Here is a 17,624-nt window from a genome sequence, read left to right on the forward strand (position 1 = left end):
CTAGAGAAAGTTGAAGGAAACAAAAACCGTCTATTTTTCCATGGTCCCTAAGATATCAACATTAAGATTTTTTTTTTTTTTTAGATCTTTTTTTTCTAGCTCTCTTTCTCCCTCTGTCTCTTTCCCTCAGTGTTTCTTCTGCTGGAATTGGATAGCTTACATCTCTGTTAATCACTACACATGACACTCTCTAAAGGTTTCAGTGGCCTTAGGATTAATTGACTTTGAGTGGACCTAATGTCTTGAATCTCCCAATGCCTTCCCGGAGGCCTTGGCTCTCAGAGCTCCTTTCCTCTGTGGGTGTCTGCTCCCTAGAAGCACAAAGAAGGATTGCTCGTACTTTCTCTTGAACTCAGGGCCATGCTGACTGCCTCCAGGCATGGATGTTTGCCCATCCTGTGATCCACACTGTTTATAAATACACATGAGGTCTCCCATCATTTTCTCTCCATTATCTGTTCATTCATTCAGCAACTGTTTATCAAGTACCGGCTGAGTGTCAGGTGCTATTGTAGGCCCTGGAAATGTAGAAGTATTTCAGTAATTGTGTAACTATTTAATAACTAAACATAAGTATTTCAATATTGTAAGTGCTTTCTAAGCAAAACTGATTGTATGGCTTTTTCCCTTTAAAATTAAACCACCATCAAAATAATGACTAAAAGTATTATATTTCCCTTTTAAGTTGCATTATGATACAAAAGGATAAATGCAAATACACATCATATGATCACAATTAGAGAAAAATTTAAAATCTCAGGAAAAAGTGACACTATAACTCTATTCCAAAAAGAAAAGCAAAAAAAAAAAAAAAAAAAAAAAAAGAAAAAAAAAGCCAAACTTACTTTCAGAAGAAAAGAAAGAGAGAAAGCAACAAATCTCAAATCAGAAAAAAAAAAAAAGGATGCTTTTAGAGTTATGAGTTTTTTTCCTTATCTTTTGAAATCAAAAGTTGTATATATTGATATTTCATGCATGGTGGATCTTCCCATTAGATCAACCACACACATAGCTTTGTTTTGCACTGATGAATTATTTACTTACCCCTTTAGAAAATAAAGACTACTGAGTAGATTTTAAGTTACTATTTGGAATACCCTGTATGTCACGTCTCCATATTTTGTAAGTCAGGTAACAGAGTCAGCATCTCTGTATCCATCGTTAGGGCGCCTGTTAGAGTCTGTAAAATCTAAATCCAAGATACAGTGAGTGAGAAACAGGGTAAGTACAGGGGAGGTAAAAATGACAGTATGCTAATATATAAACAAGATTCCTTAGAAATTCTTATTCATGTCAGAAGTACTGACTAGGTTTAAAAATAAGTGAAGTTGACTGCATTCCTACAGGGATTTCTTAGTAATCCTTTAAAAGGCTATTTTAAGTATTTTGTTTTCCTAAAGTGTAATTGTCTTTAGATAATTATCCTTAAAATTACAATTCTATACTCCATCTCAAAGGCATTAATAACTCACCTAGATTCAAGGGTTCTCTAAATATAGTTTAAGTATGATTACCTAATTTAAGAAGTAAAGTCAAAAGCCTTATTTTTAGTACTTTAATTGATTTTAGGTTATTGACTCAGTAAATTATATCTATGATGTGAAGATTCTATGAAAATCTAATGCAAGTCTTAGAAAAATATTAGTAAATTCTACTTTACATAATAATTAAAAAAAGCTTCATGTGGTTAACAAATTGTATCATATCCCTATTTATTTTTACATACTTTTAACTTATGACTTAAAAACATGATCTTAAACACAAAAATAAGATTAATTTCAGGATAAAATTTTTTCCCTTGGAAATTTAAATTCAGGACAGAGGAAGTTTGGTAAGCAAGGTTTTTGTGTTTTTTTGGTTTGTTTGTTTTAGTTAGAGGAGTACTGTTGAGTTGTAATTTCAATAAGGACGTCGGCTTGTGTTCTCTATGTTGAGGTCATAGTTGGGTCAAATTTATCACCATGCGCAATTTCCATAGTATATATAAAAAAGGGAGATGTAGATTAATGTTGATTGCAATTCATGTAATTTCTCCTAATATGTTGAAAATCTAATATTAGGATGAACTATTTTTACCCAGCAATAAAAAAAAACATTCATAGGGCCACCCAAATACTGTTTTTCACAGTTCAAAATACTATTCAAATTTGGTCATCTGTGAAAAATGGTTCTAATAACTGAAATAAGTTATTGTATCTTCAGGCCTAAATATTTGAGTCCATTATGATAGGCATTAAGAAATAAAGGAGTATTTGTGAATTTTAATACCTTAGTGTATCTATAGAAAGTTGTTTTGAAATGTAATTGTGCACAATTACAAACTTGATCAATAGGATGAACACATAGGGTTTTTATATTTGTAAGGAAAAGGAAAAGAAAGATAATATGACTATACATGTAGTAATATGTAAAATGCATTAGTGTGTCTTTCAAATTTTGAAAGTAATAAATTTAATCAATGGATATGTATGGGATATTTTCCGCAAGGAACAAAGATGCTTTATTATAGATGGCTTTGGAGAGACTCACCCTCTGATGATTCTTAGTAAAACAATAAGTTGGGTGGGCTAAGTGCTCTAGCTTTGTTTTATTTTGTTTTTCTTCTCTTTTGATAGATGTTTTGCTGGAGTTGTGCCAGATCCTGCTAAGAACTGTGTAAATGAAAAATAATTTTGGGTTGAATTCTCAACTAAAAGTAGATTCTTGCTTGGTTTGTAACTTTTCTTACAAATTTAGAAAAAACAGTAGCTGATTTCTGGTTAGTAGGGATCCTAATATAATTCCAGGAGAGGGTGGAGAGAAAAATCGTAAAATTAAACAATGGTGCTTATGCCAACTTCCAAATACTACATCAGCGGTTCCAATCAGGGGTCAATGTAATATTTTATGCACCAGGGATTATGTTAACCTATAAAATATAGATATTATTTTTATATGCATTTTACAGATGATGAAACAAGCATTCAGAGAGGTTAAGGACTTCACCTGAGTTTACACAGCTAACAAGTAGCAGAGGTTGGATTTGAACATAGGCACACTGAAACCATTCTCTAGACTAAATAAACTTTCCCCACAAATGCTACATTAGTTTTTTTGTGTGTGTGTGTGTGTGTTTTGTCTTTTCCCCTCACCTATGCTATTTCACTTGGGGAACTTAAGGCAGTTAAGTTCAAGGATTTTATTTCATATTACTTTTGTGTTGCTAATGCTTAGCACAGTTCTTAATACAGTATATGTTCGATATAGAGGTAAACCAATGAAAAGGAGAGTGAGAAAATTTGGACTTTAAGATATGCAAATATTTTTGTTTGAAATTTTACAGAAGGTAGAATTCTTCTACTCGTATATTGATTGGAAATTTTACTTCAAGGGCAAATAGGAAGCATGAACTCAGCTAACCAACTTCAACCCTACAACCTCTTTAGTTACAGCTCCGAGTGAAATCCTGCCTGATTTGAGTCCGCTGAGGCAATTCCTGGAGCTAATGCCTAGTACCTTCTGTAATATTTGGGTACTATGACAGAAAAGTCTATTCTACTTAGACTCCATATTATTAAAAATGGGGGAGGGGGGAAGCAAGCAATATTGTTTTTAAAATTTAACTTATTCTACTGTCAGTCTTTCTCATATCTTTTGGGACACAGCCATATGATATTAGATTCTACAGGAATATTACAAAAACACCAGGGATTCACTTCTAGAATTCTATTTGGACAATTTTGATAATCATTTCAGATCATAACAGATACTATCAATTACCCTCAACTAATTTGGAGGATTATTCTGAATTTTGGCTAGAACCCCCATGCCATCTTTAGGGGGAATTATAATCACAGGAAATTAGGATGAAACAAAGTACCTAAAGAAAATGACATGATTCCTTAATCAGGTAGTTGTTTTAAAATGTGCTGTTTCCCTTGTATTCCTATACTCTGTGTAATTTCAGGTGAAGCTATGTGTTTTTTCCATGGTACAGTCTGTTTTTATACTTATTCCAATAATGTGTGAGTATTTGGGAAATGTGTGTGATTCAGTAGAGGGTATTTCAGTCTACTCTCTACACAGTGAGTAATTAATGGATGCTGTCTTCTTATTTTTAACAAATATCTCCTTGTAGGATGAAATTCTGACAGGAAAATTACTGGATTGGCGCCCCTGGTTGGATTTATGTTAATAATTGGAGGCCGTATGCTCCTTAAAATGTAAATGGAGCTTAAATAAAAAGGTTAAGAGGCAAGGCTCTTTTAAGAATATAGGTGTTCTTTTACAAATATAGGTTTGTTGTCGAGGCAGATATAAACCTCCCCCAACCCCCACCTAGGACAGATGTCACTAATTTTCTATTCATATTCATTATGCATCTGTCAACTACTCTCTGAACTTGTTACTCTTGTGCTTTTAGTAATTTTACAAGCATTTCTGTGCTGCAAGATGTTTTCATATGATATATGAGACAAATGGATATTTTAATCATTTAATGTTTTCTAATTTTAACCTGCCAAAGAATATGAGAGAGAAATTCAGATCAAAATAAGACTTTGTTAATAAAATAAATACTGTTTCACTCAATCTACTAAGAAAAAGACTTGAAAACATAAACAAACAAAACCCCGAGACAAATGTTACTGCTGTGCAAGACAAAAAAAAGAGTAAAATCATATATATGAAAAATAAAAAAGTTATATATGTGTGTGTTTTGTACCCCAGTAGAATATTACCAAGATCCGTCTCTTAAATGGTTACTTGCTTGTGTGCCTATAGAAGTGATATTTTAAAGGGGGGAACAGTTTGCAGCCAACTAGGAGTTTGGTTTCCTCATCATAAATCTCATGTGACTTTGATATATTTTCTTGAAATACTTAGCACTTACGTGTATATCTTTTTCCAGCTGCGGTTGTGTAAATATTTAGATATTTCAGTCACTCATGTTTATATTTTATCTTCCAACCGGCCAGTTGTTGAAGGAATTCTGCCCTGCCCTTTTTTCTGATGTTGACCATGCCTAAAGTCAACTGTGTTCTCTTCCCAAGGTTCTACCAGGATTCTTGCTGAGGGCAGCTGACGTTATCATCCTTGTTCCTTGTCAAAGCCTCACTCTGACCATCCCTTTCTTCTTTGACCCTCTCTTCTTTGTTACTTTTCTGTTTCCTGTGCAGAGTTTGGTTAAAACCAGGAAGTTGGTCTTACCAAGTGTAATAGAAACCTTATACCTTATAACATAAAAATAAGTAAATAAAAACAAATTAGCATAACTAGAATGGTGATTGTCAGGTGGCTTACAGAAACTCAGAATTTATGGTGGAAGAGAGAAGGCTTTTTATGAATGAGTCAGGAATATTAGAGAGAGAGCCTTTGTGACCCAGTGGAGGTGAACACCATCTGCTCTAGGGAGGAAGACTATATGTAATCTATACTCTTCTGAGAGCTATTATATGCTTTTCTCTATATGATCTTGGCATAACTCTCTCAAAGTTTCCCTTTGAGAAAGTGAGTCAACAATTACTGATAGAAGATGAGAGAATTTTCCCTCAAAGTATGTTGGTGAAAAAAATTGGGGAACCAGTGATACTGAATTTTTTAAGAAGATTTTTTAATTTTTTAAAAAATTTTTAAGTAATCTCTACACCCAACATGGGGCTGGAACTCACAACCCTGGGATCAGGAGTGTCATGTTCCATTGACTGAACCAACCAGGCACCCCAGCGATCCTGAATTTTAACTGTGTAAACGGTTGCGTAGGAATTGAGGTTCTCAGTATTAAAAACTGACAATATAAGCTATTTACTCAAAAATTCAAGCTCATAATTAGAGAAGATGACACAGTATAAGAAAAACTTTGTACCTCCATTTGTTCATTGTCAAATTCTTCACTGAGTAGAGGGAATGTGACATCATGCGGTTTACAGTCAGGTACTCTCTGTATGTGTGGGCCAGGAACAAGAGATGCCCCAGATGGGGCTGCTTCTTGTTTTTATCATCCACATTTTAAAACTAAGCAATCAAAATGAACACTTCCGGTTTGGAAACAAGGACAGACAAAGTATGTTTCGCTGTGGATTTTAACAAATTACTCCTAGCAGTGTTTATGGAATAGTTGGGAAGAGCAAGGGTCTTGAGTTTGACTCGGGCTGAATCCCAGCTCTGCCACCTTCCAGCTGACTGACAGCTGAGCGTCTCACTTCTCCCATATGGACACCAGCTATAACAGCACCCCCACCTCATAAAGATGTTGCTGTGATGAAGGAAATGATGGATAATTAATGTTAGTTGTTTTCTCTTTTATTCCTTTCCTTCCTGCTTAGACTTGATAATAAAGAATAATTTATTATAGTTTTCCTGGAGATGGTGATTGCCATTTATAATTTTTATTGTGGAGGTTAGCCAATTACTCATTATAAAGATCACTCGGGAATTGGAAAGTACCTTTTCTGAAAGTTATACATTATGAGGAATGTGAGATTTCTATGTCTTTTTGTTATGATTTTCAAAGGTATGGGCTCTACATACAAATAACTCTTTTTTTTTTTTTTTTAGCCAACCCTATTCATTTTCTTCAGATTATTACAGGCTTACAGTATATTTTCTCTGGAAATGTGTTCTTCAGAAGCAAAGTTCAGTGGGATATCCTGGAAAAAGAAAACTGAAGAGTTCAGTAACCAAATAAGTTTGAGAAATGTTGCATAGAATACCTTTCTTCTGGTGCATCGTAGTGTGCTTCAACAAGACAAAAGACCCTGAGAACGGCAGCTCTTTTTTTTTTTTTTTTTTTTTTTTTTTTTTTTTTTTTAGCAATATATGTTAACAATCTGAGAAGAGTATTCCACGGAGCAGGACAATTTAGCCTTTAGTAATACAGACACCATTTTTATTGCTGAAACTCATTTACTGAATACTGCTGTACAAACATTCTGGGGAAAGCTTAGGCCTGAGTTTTCCGTTCCCAAAAGTCAAGCTAGCTGGGGTCCAGCTACATGGGCTTGCAGGTTAGGGATGGAGACAGTCTTGAGCTCCACTCTACTTTAGTGGAGGCCGGGTCATCTCCAGGTTCTGTGATTGGCCGTTACTTCCTCTATACACTCTCCCTCAACAGTTTTATTCCCCGTGGTTTCAGTCTCCAGCTTGCTTCTCATCTATGGCTCCAGCTGAGATTTTTTTCTGAGGTCACACTTGGATATTCAGTTGGCAACTTGTCCTCTCCACTTGGATATTCAAGAAGTACCTCAAGCCCTCCATGTCTCAGACTGAATCACTCATCTCCTCTGTCCTTCCTCTCACCAAATTTCACTCTTTGATTCTCCACCTTCACTGGGACTGCCATTCACCCTTTGGTCAGATCACAGACTTGGAATCTTCTGCCTTGTTCTTCTCCTCCATCCTGTGCATTTTCCATTTCTTGTTTACCCCATATTGCCAGTGACCAGATCCTGTTGGTTTTATAACTAAATATCTTTAGATTCTTTCCCCTATTTTCTCTTCTGTCAAAGTCCCAAGTTTTCAGAATTTATTGCTTGAAGAGTACAAAAGTTTCCTGACCAATTACTCCTAATTTAGCCTGCTTTATACTCCAGTGTCATACTACCAGTGGTGAGCTCTTTAAACCAAGCATGACTATGCCCATGCCTTGCGTAAAATATTTAAGTGTTCTGTTGCCTTCAGGTAAGTTCTAGAACTTTGACTTGATGTACAAAGCCCGTCACATTATTGCTTCTGACTACTTGTTCAGACACATACTTGCTAATCCCTGACATGCACCTTTTACTCAGGCCGCACTAACTCCCCGCAGGTCCCACAAGTGTACCATATTCTTTTGTAGCTGTGCCTCTGGATGAAATCAATTCCTTTCTTTTATTCTTGACTTATTTTTCAAGACTCATCTCCAAGTTTATGTCTCAGTATGCCTACCCTCCCTTGTTCAGGCAGTCTTAACGGTCCTTTCTTTGTTTTCTCATAGCAAACTATGCTTCCGTATTTCCTAACTAAAATGGATGTTCAGAATTTAAAATAATGTGTGCTTTAATTAAATATCTATTACCTCAGTAGTTGATCCTTATTAACATCCACCTTTCATAATTACAGCCAAAGTCAAGGCTGGTCGTATATAATGTGGGTTTTTTTTTTTTTTTAATTGTATAGCATTTGCAATTGAGTAATCCAAAATCTAATTTAAATTTCATTTGACTTCAGTATAGCCTTTGTGAGAAAGTATGAGTTTCCAAGTTATTTTTTCCCCATGTTGATGGTTTATTTCTTCCTCCTTTAGAGGCTGGTTTCATTTAAAGAATTTATAGTATGTTGTATACCATGCATTGAACTAAAGCTGTTTCTCAGTATTTCAGATTATAAAACTATTACTCAACATTTCAGATGACAGTTTTTGTTACGTCATGGTTGATATAAGCTAATGCTCTTTAAGTTTCATCATTCATCTGTTCATTGCATTCATTAAGAAAAAACATTGATTATAGTAGTTACAAATTAAAGATATATAAATCAGTCCATGCAGAGCTTACCGTCTAGGAAAGGTTGAAGAGAATGCACATTGGTTATCATTTAAACAATAAAATCTTTTAATGTCTCTTTATAGAATATATGATTATTAAGCTTCAGATCATTCTACTCAAATAGGTCTTCCCCATTTAGGACTTCATTCATTTTTTCATTTATTCAGCACATATTTATTGAGCACCTATAGTGTGCTCAGCGCTCTGCCAGTCATAAGAGAAGCAACCATGAACAAAATCAGACCCATAGATCTTGCAATGGAATGGGAAAGACAGGATTCCCAAGCATCAAACAAAAAAATTAAATTATAATTCTGATCATTCTTACCAAATGTAGGTATGCAGTGCCATTTAGGTTTATGAAAGGAGCATTTAACTTTTTTTGAAAGATCAGGGAGGGCAGAGATTTGAAAGGAAAGTGGATATTGGCTAGGGTAAGATCATTTCGAGCACAGCCTCTATGGCAGTTGTAGGCCTGTGGCAGGAGGAAGCATATTGTATATGTGAACAAGCACAAGGTGAGGTGAAGAAAGCAGAAAAAGAAGTGGAACAGGAAGAGAGTCTGGAGAGCTAGAGGGGGAAATGAGTGCACTCTTGTAGATCTTGTTAAGGACTTTATCTTAAGAGCAATGAGTTTATTTTAAGAGCCGCTGAAGTAGGGGGGAACCCAGATTGTATTTGCATTTCAAAGCCTTCATCTGGCTATACTGAAGTGAAGTGATTTAAGAGCTTTCCTAAATCCCGGTGGGAATTGATAGGAGTTTGACCTGGGTCGGTAGTTGGCTGTAGAGGTGGAGATGGGTAGATTGATTTGAGAAATATCGGGGAGGAGGAGGGGAAAGAGAGGGAGGGGTCAAGGAAGTCTGGTTTCTACTTTGCATTATTCATTGAGGTTGCATGGCTAGATAAGAACAAGGTTTGGGGCTAAATTAAATTAAGCCTTGGGCTGTAGCATTTGAGAAATCTTTAAGAAATTTACATGTTAAATTTACCCACAGCAGCAGTGTGGTAGAAATATTTAAAAAAATACGAATCTTGATCCCTGTTTTAGAAGTTATGATCACATTGAAAAAAATAAGGTACAGGCACAGGACATATTTAAATGACACACACACTCAAGACCTACTTATTATGTAATACAGAATGCAGTCCCTTACCCAATATCCTTTTTCATCTTATATTATATTTAATTATTTAAACTTAATTATATAACATTTCATCTTTGAAGCATATTAAATATTAACATATAATTATTGGCAACTAATGAAATTAATTTATTCATTCAAATTCTGGGAAAGTACATACACACACTTTTTTTAGGACTACTCAAATATATATAAAGAGTAGTTTCATCATATATTTGAATATGCTGTTCATTGGTCTACAGACTAGGTTTTTTTAAAGTGTTAACTGATGTTAGTTACAAAGGGATTCTAAAAAGCCATACTATTAGTTGTAACTCTCTACAATTCTCTCACACATTCCTCTGCAAAAACAGGCAAATATGTGGTGAATACAGACAGGGTGATGGCTTCTGAAAGGCTTTGTGGACAAGGGATTTGAAGAGCAGACAGGATTTGTACAGGCAAAGTTTAAGTAAGAGCACTTTCTTAGTGGAGGGTCAAAAGGATTCAAGAATTGGAAGGTGTGGTTGAGGTGGACACCAGTAGGATTCATTAGTAAGTCGGGCTGGGAGGACATACAGGGTCAGTATTATGCCCTGTTTACATAGTAGTGCTTACACCTAGGCTTTTGAAGTAAGACTTTTAATCGTTTTCCATGTGATAATATGAAGCTATTTCGTCCATCCTTTTGCAGGCTCCCGTCTTCGTCAGGAAGATTTTCCACCTCGCATTGTTGAACACCCTTCCGACCTAATTGTGTCAAAAGGAGAACCTGCAACTTTGAACTGTAAAGCTGAAGGCCGCCCCACACCCACTATCGAATGGTACAAAGGGGGGGAGAGAGTGGAGACAGACAAAGATGACCCTCGCTCACACCGAATGTTGCTGCCAAGTGGATCTTTATTTTTCTTACGCATAGTTCATGGACGAAAAAGCAGGCCTGATGAAGGGGTCTACGTCTGTGTAGCAAGGAATTACCTCGGAGAGGCTGTGAGCCATAATGCATCGCTGGAGGTGGCTAGTAAGTAAAATGGGCTTTCAGCTTTTGACAGCGGGAATGGGACAGTGGGATCATTTGCCTGGAGAACGGTAATAAAAAGTCAAACCTGTATCCCAGGCTTTACTTGAGAAAATGCCTAGCGTTTTGTATGAATACAATCCTCTATCTATTCGTTTTTCTTTTTTTTTAAATATTTCTCATCATACCTAGTTATTCAAGCTAATTTGGGATTTGCACATGGTTGTTGAACCATTTTACTTTGGATTTGGAGCTGTTTCCTCTTGAACATTTTCATTGAAATTGATTTATTGAATTGACTTATCCTTCTTTGTTGCTTTCAAATATATTGAAGACAAGTATGTTTCTGTGAAAAGAATAGCATGGGGTATTTTTCATTTGTCTTCATTTGGAGAAATACTTTCAACTGGTAGTATAAGATATGGGTTTAAACTGTTTCTAATTCTTAGAAATATATTGTACTTTTGGTAAAGCTATAATTTTATAGATGAAATAAATGTATGTGCCGCATACTTTAAATCTTGGCTGCGGTGGGGCACTCTGGGAGGGAAACCTGTCTATGTAATGCTCGGGTAGTTGATGGTTTAGTTTATTTACACAAATACCAAATGCAGCTCATTTGCAATCACCTCAAGAAGGATCTGTTGACTAATGATTAAATTATTGGGTGTGTAATGTATTTGAATACAAATTGGGCTTCTCTTATTTTCAGTAAACATCCACAGAGGGTAGCCAGAAAGTTTCATTTCCTTGCAAGAATCGTTCTGTGTTTCATAGGTACAGTTGAGAATTGCATAGGGATTGGTTGGAAAGACAAATGAAATTTAGATGTCTAATACACTTTACGTAAAATTACGGATGAAACTGCGTACATAACTATGTATATATGGATATATAATGTTTTCCAAGACGATTGGTATTTTGATACAATTTATGTTCAAAATTTTAACGATATAATCAGCTTCACAATCTCTAACATCATCTCTAACATTCAACTAGAACTGAATATATAGATCCACAGTTATGCAATTATAGACATAGAGAGGAATTTAGAAAAAGATTTTCCAACTTGATGAGGTTACTAGTGTGGAATCAGTCCCCAAGAATCTAGATGAGTTGATTGCCCTCATAGACCATGTAGTACTTAGGGTAAGAGAGAATGCCAAAGATGTCTAACGTGAGCATAAAACTTAGATAAAAAATGAAAGTAACCATTTAAAACTATGCCAGAACTAGCCACTCACCTTTTTAAAACATCTACTTGAAACTCAAATTTATATTTCTCTTCACATTTAATTGATCACAAACTTATTGTACTTCCTCTTATTGCCTTGATTCTCAGTGAAAATCTTAGAACTACATAAGTGAGATGTACAAAAGCTGTAATCACAGCAGCAGGCTACTTTTCTCTCCCTCCCTCTCTCCCTTTCTCCCTTCCTTCCTTTCTCCCTCCCTCCCTTCATCTATCTATCTTTCTTTCTCTCTTTCTTTCTTTCTTTCTTTCTTTCTTTCTTTCTTTCTTTCTCTTTCTTTCTTTCTTTCTTTCTTTCTTTCTTTCTTTCTTTCTTTCTTTCTTTCTTTCTTTCTCTCTCTCTCTCTCTCTCTCTCTCTTGTCTCCAAATTTAGATGTGGTGCAGGCAAAAGAAGCTTAAATGTTTTTATTGAAGAATATATATATTTTGGTGCAGTCTTCTTTCAGGGTATGATATTAATACCTTTCTACATTTTGACCCATTTATATTTAAGATACTGATTTCCTATGGAGATAAAATTAACATTTGAAAACAAACATAAAGAATCAAGAAAAATGATGTAGGTGACCTAGGCCAACTCTTATTTTTGGTAGATAAGAAATTGCAGATCCAAAGGAAAAACAGAGTAATTGTTTATTCTCTGAAATTATAATTCCTTATAAATGAAATGTGTACCAATAGAAATATATATCTGAGATCATATTGTGTTTCTGTGTTATTTCTTACTCTACTTGCATTCTGATCATTGCCAGAATTTTTAGAAAAGGTTATAGACTTGAATAGAACATCTAAATGCTTACCCTCTAGATCTCACCTTTCAAAACACCTTTAGTTTTACTTTAGATGATCAAGATACCCTTAATGCACTGGGATTTAGAGAGCTGTGTTTTTCTGATCTGGCTTTTGTGTAGCTATTTTAAAAGACATTATTAGTTTCCAGTTAAATTCTTTTTCTAAGCAAGACATTCCATTACCTTGTGAGTCCATTATGGGAAAAGCTTTTCCAGTCTTAGTCAACAAATACACCTTCAAGGAACTGAAGCCAGACATAAGATCATTATATAACTTTTATCAGTAAATATTCTAATACATAGTCCCTGAATGCATAAATCTCAAATTATAGTGTGATATTTCTCATTATGTCTCCAAAACGTTTCAAGCTCCGGAGAAAAGGGAATATTATAATTTGCTGAATAAAATTCAGCTAAGGTACTTGAAACAATACTTTAAGATCATAGTCATTAACAATTCATATATGTAGAAAGGCAGAATGTATATTGTATATTTATCACACATATTTTGATATTCATAAGGATAGTTTGATAATAAAGATTTTTTATTAGTGATGATAATAATTATTCTAAACCCTGAGAAAAGTTTGAGTAGTGTTTGTTTTCAACAGTTTTTATACTTGTTAGATTACAATAAACAGTGTGTTTTTATTTGGATAAATCATATTATTTTGTAACCTAAGTTATATGGGAAAAATTCAGTGCTCTGGAGTTAAAATGGGTTTTGTGTGTTTAAAAAATTATTTAGTAAATTCAGGCTTTAATGCACTACAAATAGAAATGTAGTGATATAGTTAACCTGTATTTCAGGTATTTATTTTAGGCAATGGTTACTGTTAATTCACCATTTTAAAATATGTTTGTGTCCTAAAATGGAAAGTTGCCTTTTGGGTGTTACATGAATAACCAGATTGTGTGTGTTGGTTGGGAGGTGGGGGTTGAGGGTGGAGGTCCAGGGAAACATGTGCCATATTTGCTGTGGGTTAAATCTGTAAAGTATGGTTCTAGTTTGGTTTTATTTTGTCCTGGAAAATATTACTACATTTTTTTTTTTCACATTTTCTGAGTTTAGGTACCAGAAGTTCAATAAGAACTATTCTTATACTTCCCAAAGACACAGGAAGACAAAGATTGCATCTAATTTCCTAGTGACACTGTAGCCCAAAGTAAAAGCATTAACAAAAGTGTCTAGAGGCAACACAGATTTCACAGCACAGTTGTTGGTAATGCTTTTAAAAACATTTATCTGTGTTTTATTTGCCTTTAAACCAAGTTTTACAGCTGTAACAACAACTGGATTTCCCGGTTCCTAACAATTGTCAATCTCTCAAACACTGGGAAAAAAAAAAAAAAAAAAGACATTGAATGTCATTGAAAACCTTAGTTTCTGTGCAGAAATGATAATAACTGTGTCTTTTGTGTCTTTAATATTTATTGAAATTGAAAAAGTACACCAAAAGGATAGCATTTATTGGCTATTTTTAGGATTGTTTATTTTTTATTTCCATTTAAATCCCAGTTATAACCAGGTTAGACCCAGTGAAAAGCACTGGCCAGCCTTTTGGTGCTGATCCTTGCCATGTAGTAAAAGCTGCATTCCTTGTTCTTGAAATCTCAGTTTCAATGCAATGACAAAGTTATCTCACACAATTATAAAGTCTAAAAATTGGAATGCTGAGAAATATATGATGGTCCTTACTAGAGTTTCCTGGAATTTTTGGAAGTTTATCTCTGTAAAGGAAAAGAATTTTTAATCACAGATGTATTTTTTAAATTTATTTTTTAATTCTTATTTCTCTTTGCAAACCAAGAATGCTATATCTTGATGGGGACATTAAATTGGAAAATTTCGGAGATATTGCTCATTGTTTCTAAGATTTATGAAAACTTTACTCTTTATCTAATTCAGTTTCAAACTAAGCTTTCTAAAATGGTCTTACAAGTGGTATTTTCTTGTTTGTCTTGTATTAGCTCTATTCAAGAGTCTACTAAATGTTTAGGAAAATATTTTATGGGTCTATTCTCCATTCTCCTGTACCCAACATTATCCCTTACTAAATTTAGAACTCCATTTTGTGCCTGGCACAAATTGATAGCACAGTTCTTAGACACAACTTATATTTAATAAGTAATTTGATCTTGGGTAATTGCATTGAATTTTAAGGAAAATTAATCTGAACCCTGACCCTCATGCTTTCCATTGTAGAACATGGCCCTCTACGTCATCTGCTAAGCAGTGCCCAGTTAGCATATGGCTATTTGTTTCCTATTTAAGCTGTTTTCTCTTGAGGAAAAGAAATTCCCTTCAGACTAGGCAGACATCTGCTAGCTGTCTTAGCAGCAAAACCGGGGAACTATCTTTCCTGGAAACAAAACAAAACAAAACAAACATTTTGTCCAATTAATCAAAAATTAAGTATTCTCAGATTTTATTAACTGGAGTACATTTTAATAGTAATTACTCTGGGGTAAATGTTTATATTTTGAGGTAATATTTTCCTACTACTTTCAATATAGCATGATCTTTTATTGTTATTAAATGATACACATCAAAGTGATTTAGAATTTGATTTATCCAATTTTCCTCCTTTGGGTAAAATTACAAAGTATACTAACCATGGATGCTAAGTAGCCATGTGTTTACCTAGGGACAATAGAATGTATTCCTAAAATCTGGACCTTGGAAGATGGAAGGATTACTCCTAGAGGTGAAATGGTTCAGATGAGCAGGTGGAAGTAGCATATGCCATTATATTTTAAAATATTGATTGATCGATTGATTGATTGTGTGCACACACATAATCAATCTGACCTCTATTATGATCAGACACTAGAATTATTTATACAGTTTATATGCACACACACATACACAGTGTTTCCTGATAGACTTTTTATCTTTGAAATGGAATTTGCTTTATATTGCATATTTAAAAATATTATTTCCTCTACTTCATTTGCTTTATTTTTTTAACTAGCCATTTTCAAGTGCTTTTACCACATTCTAAAACCTTTTTTATATCTTATTTTTGTTTTCAGTACTCAAAGGAAGAATGTTAGTCATTTAGTTTAATGATTTAAAAATCTTTCGACTTCCTGGTACACTTATATTCTAAAATGAAATGATTCTTTGTTCCAAAATTGATTCATGATTAAATGAAATTATGCATATAAAGTGTGTAACACAGTGACTGGCACATAATTATAAATCATAAATTATAAATCATAAATTTAATCATTGGTGCTATTATTTTCATTACTTTTTCCCTCTTTATCTTGTTTCATCAAACACCAAGATTAATTTTTGTATAAAGGGGATTTGATGTTTCTGATTGGGAAGTGGACTCACTTCATTTAAAATTTTAAGATATGTGCATTAATATACTAAAATATAAGTACACTGCTTCAGTAAGTAAATTTTCTTAAATTAATTTCTGGTTAAGTAAAAAATGTGTTGAATATATTAAATTCCACCTTGAATTTGGAAATCAGTGGTATGAGAAATTTAGTTTTACCTGAAAGTCTTCAGTACTAATGCAGGACATGCAATAGTGTGAATTCAAATCATTTTTCTTTCAGGGACAAATGAAAAAATTCAGTTTTATAACTTTCACAGTTGGGATAACATTCATATTTTTTCTGATTAAATTTATGTATTTGTTCATGTAAGTAAAGAGGCAGCATTGCTAAGTTCTATGACATGATTATGGTTACTAAACTCTTGAGTTTTTACTATCAGTCGAATATATTCTTTTGTTGTTGTCTATCTTCCTCGGCTTGTGCTGCTATAGAAAGAATACCATGTACTTGATGGCTTAACAAACATTTCTTTATTTCTGGAGGCTGGGAAGTTGGAGATCAGGGTGCCAACATGGTCAGGTTCTGGTGAAAGTTCTTTTCTTGGTTTCCTCCCATGGTAAAGAGAGGGCTCTGGTCTTTTTATCCCAGTGTAAGGACACCAGTCCCATCCTGGGGGCTCCATGCCCATGAACACATCCAACCCAAATTACCACTTAAAGTCCCCATCTCCAAATCCCATCCCACTGGGGATTAAGACTTAAACATATTTATTTGGGGGAGGGAGACACAATAATCCATACCTGCCTTTAATGATTATCTTTAGATTTTTGTTATTGGGTTTATAGTTATTTTATCGTATTAAGTCACTGAGAAATAAAAATCAGAAAATCAGGGGAAAAAGTTCTGTAATTTCCATGATTACAGAAGTAGCAGGCCCGTCAGATCACTCGTTGCATCCAGATGTTAGGTTTAAATTGTGTCATAAATCAAGTATAGACACATTATACCTTCAAGTGAATATCATGTGTGTGTGGAATTCTTTATTTGTTGGGAAAAGTAAAAGCAGCATCCTTTAGTTATTACATTAAGAGAGAAGATAGTGGCCATTTTCTTTTGAAAGAACATAACAATTCTTTCTCTCTCTCTCTCTCTCTCTCTCTCTTTGGTTTTGTCTTTTCAAAGAGTATTAGTATGAACTATGAAGGCAGAAACCTGTATTTCATAATCCATGAAGAGATGGACCCCTGAGAGATAACAGTGACGATAGGCATAAAGAGAAATTTTGAGTTTCAATGGGCATTTTAGTAGAAGACAGGGCAAAGTTTGCAGACCATTTGAGTGTGGGTGTTAGGGGAGTTGGCTCTGTTAGAGAATGTATTATTTATTCACAAATAACCAACAGGTTATATTCTGCCTTAAAACCCCTACTAGTTAAACACTGTTCAAGGTCTATGTTCAGTTGACTTCTCCAGCAAACTTTTTATGTTTTTCCTTTTTCTCACGTAACTGTTATCTATTAATCTTTAGTAGATTTGTAGAATGATCGTAAGAGTAGAGGCACATTATGCATTTCTTTTCCTTTACTACCAACCGCAGGTTAATGAAGGTGATTAATAAGCTTACAGAGATCATTTTTATAT

General features: G+C 34.3%; 1 protein-coding gene across 1 annotated transcript in view; it reads left to right on the forward strand.

Moving 5' to 3' along the window:
* Nucleotides 1-17,624, forward strand: part of ROBO1 (roundabout guidance receptor 1) — a 764,830-nt gene that overhangs the window by 430,900 nt on the left and 316,306 nt on the right. The window contains exon 3 of the mRNA XM_087861719.1: nt 10,320-10,646. Coding sequence (XP_087717845.1) covers nt 10,320-10,646 — 327 coding nt within the window. The remainder of the gene's footprint in view (nt 1-10,319; nt 10,647-17,624) is intronic.

This window comes from Ursus americanus, chromosome 4 (genome assembly GCF_024610735.1).
Source record: "Ursus americanus isolate L20-20 chromosome 4, mUrsAme1.1.p, whole genome shotgun sequence".
Taxonomy (NCBI): Eukaryota; Metazoa; Chordata; class Mammalia; order Carnivora; family Ursidae; genus Ursus; species Ursus americanus.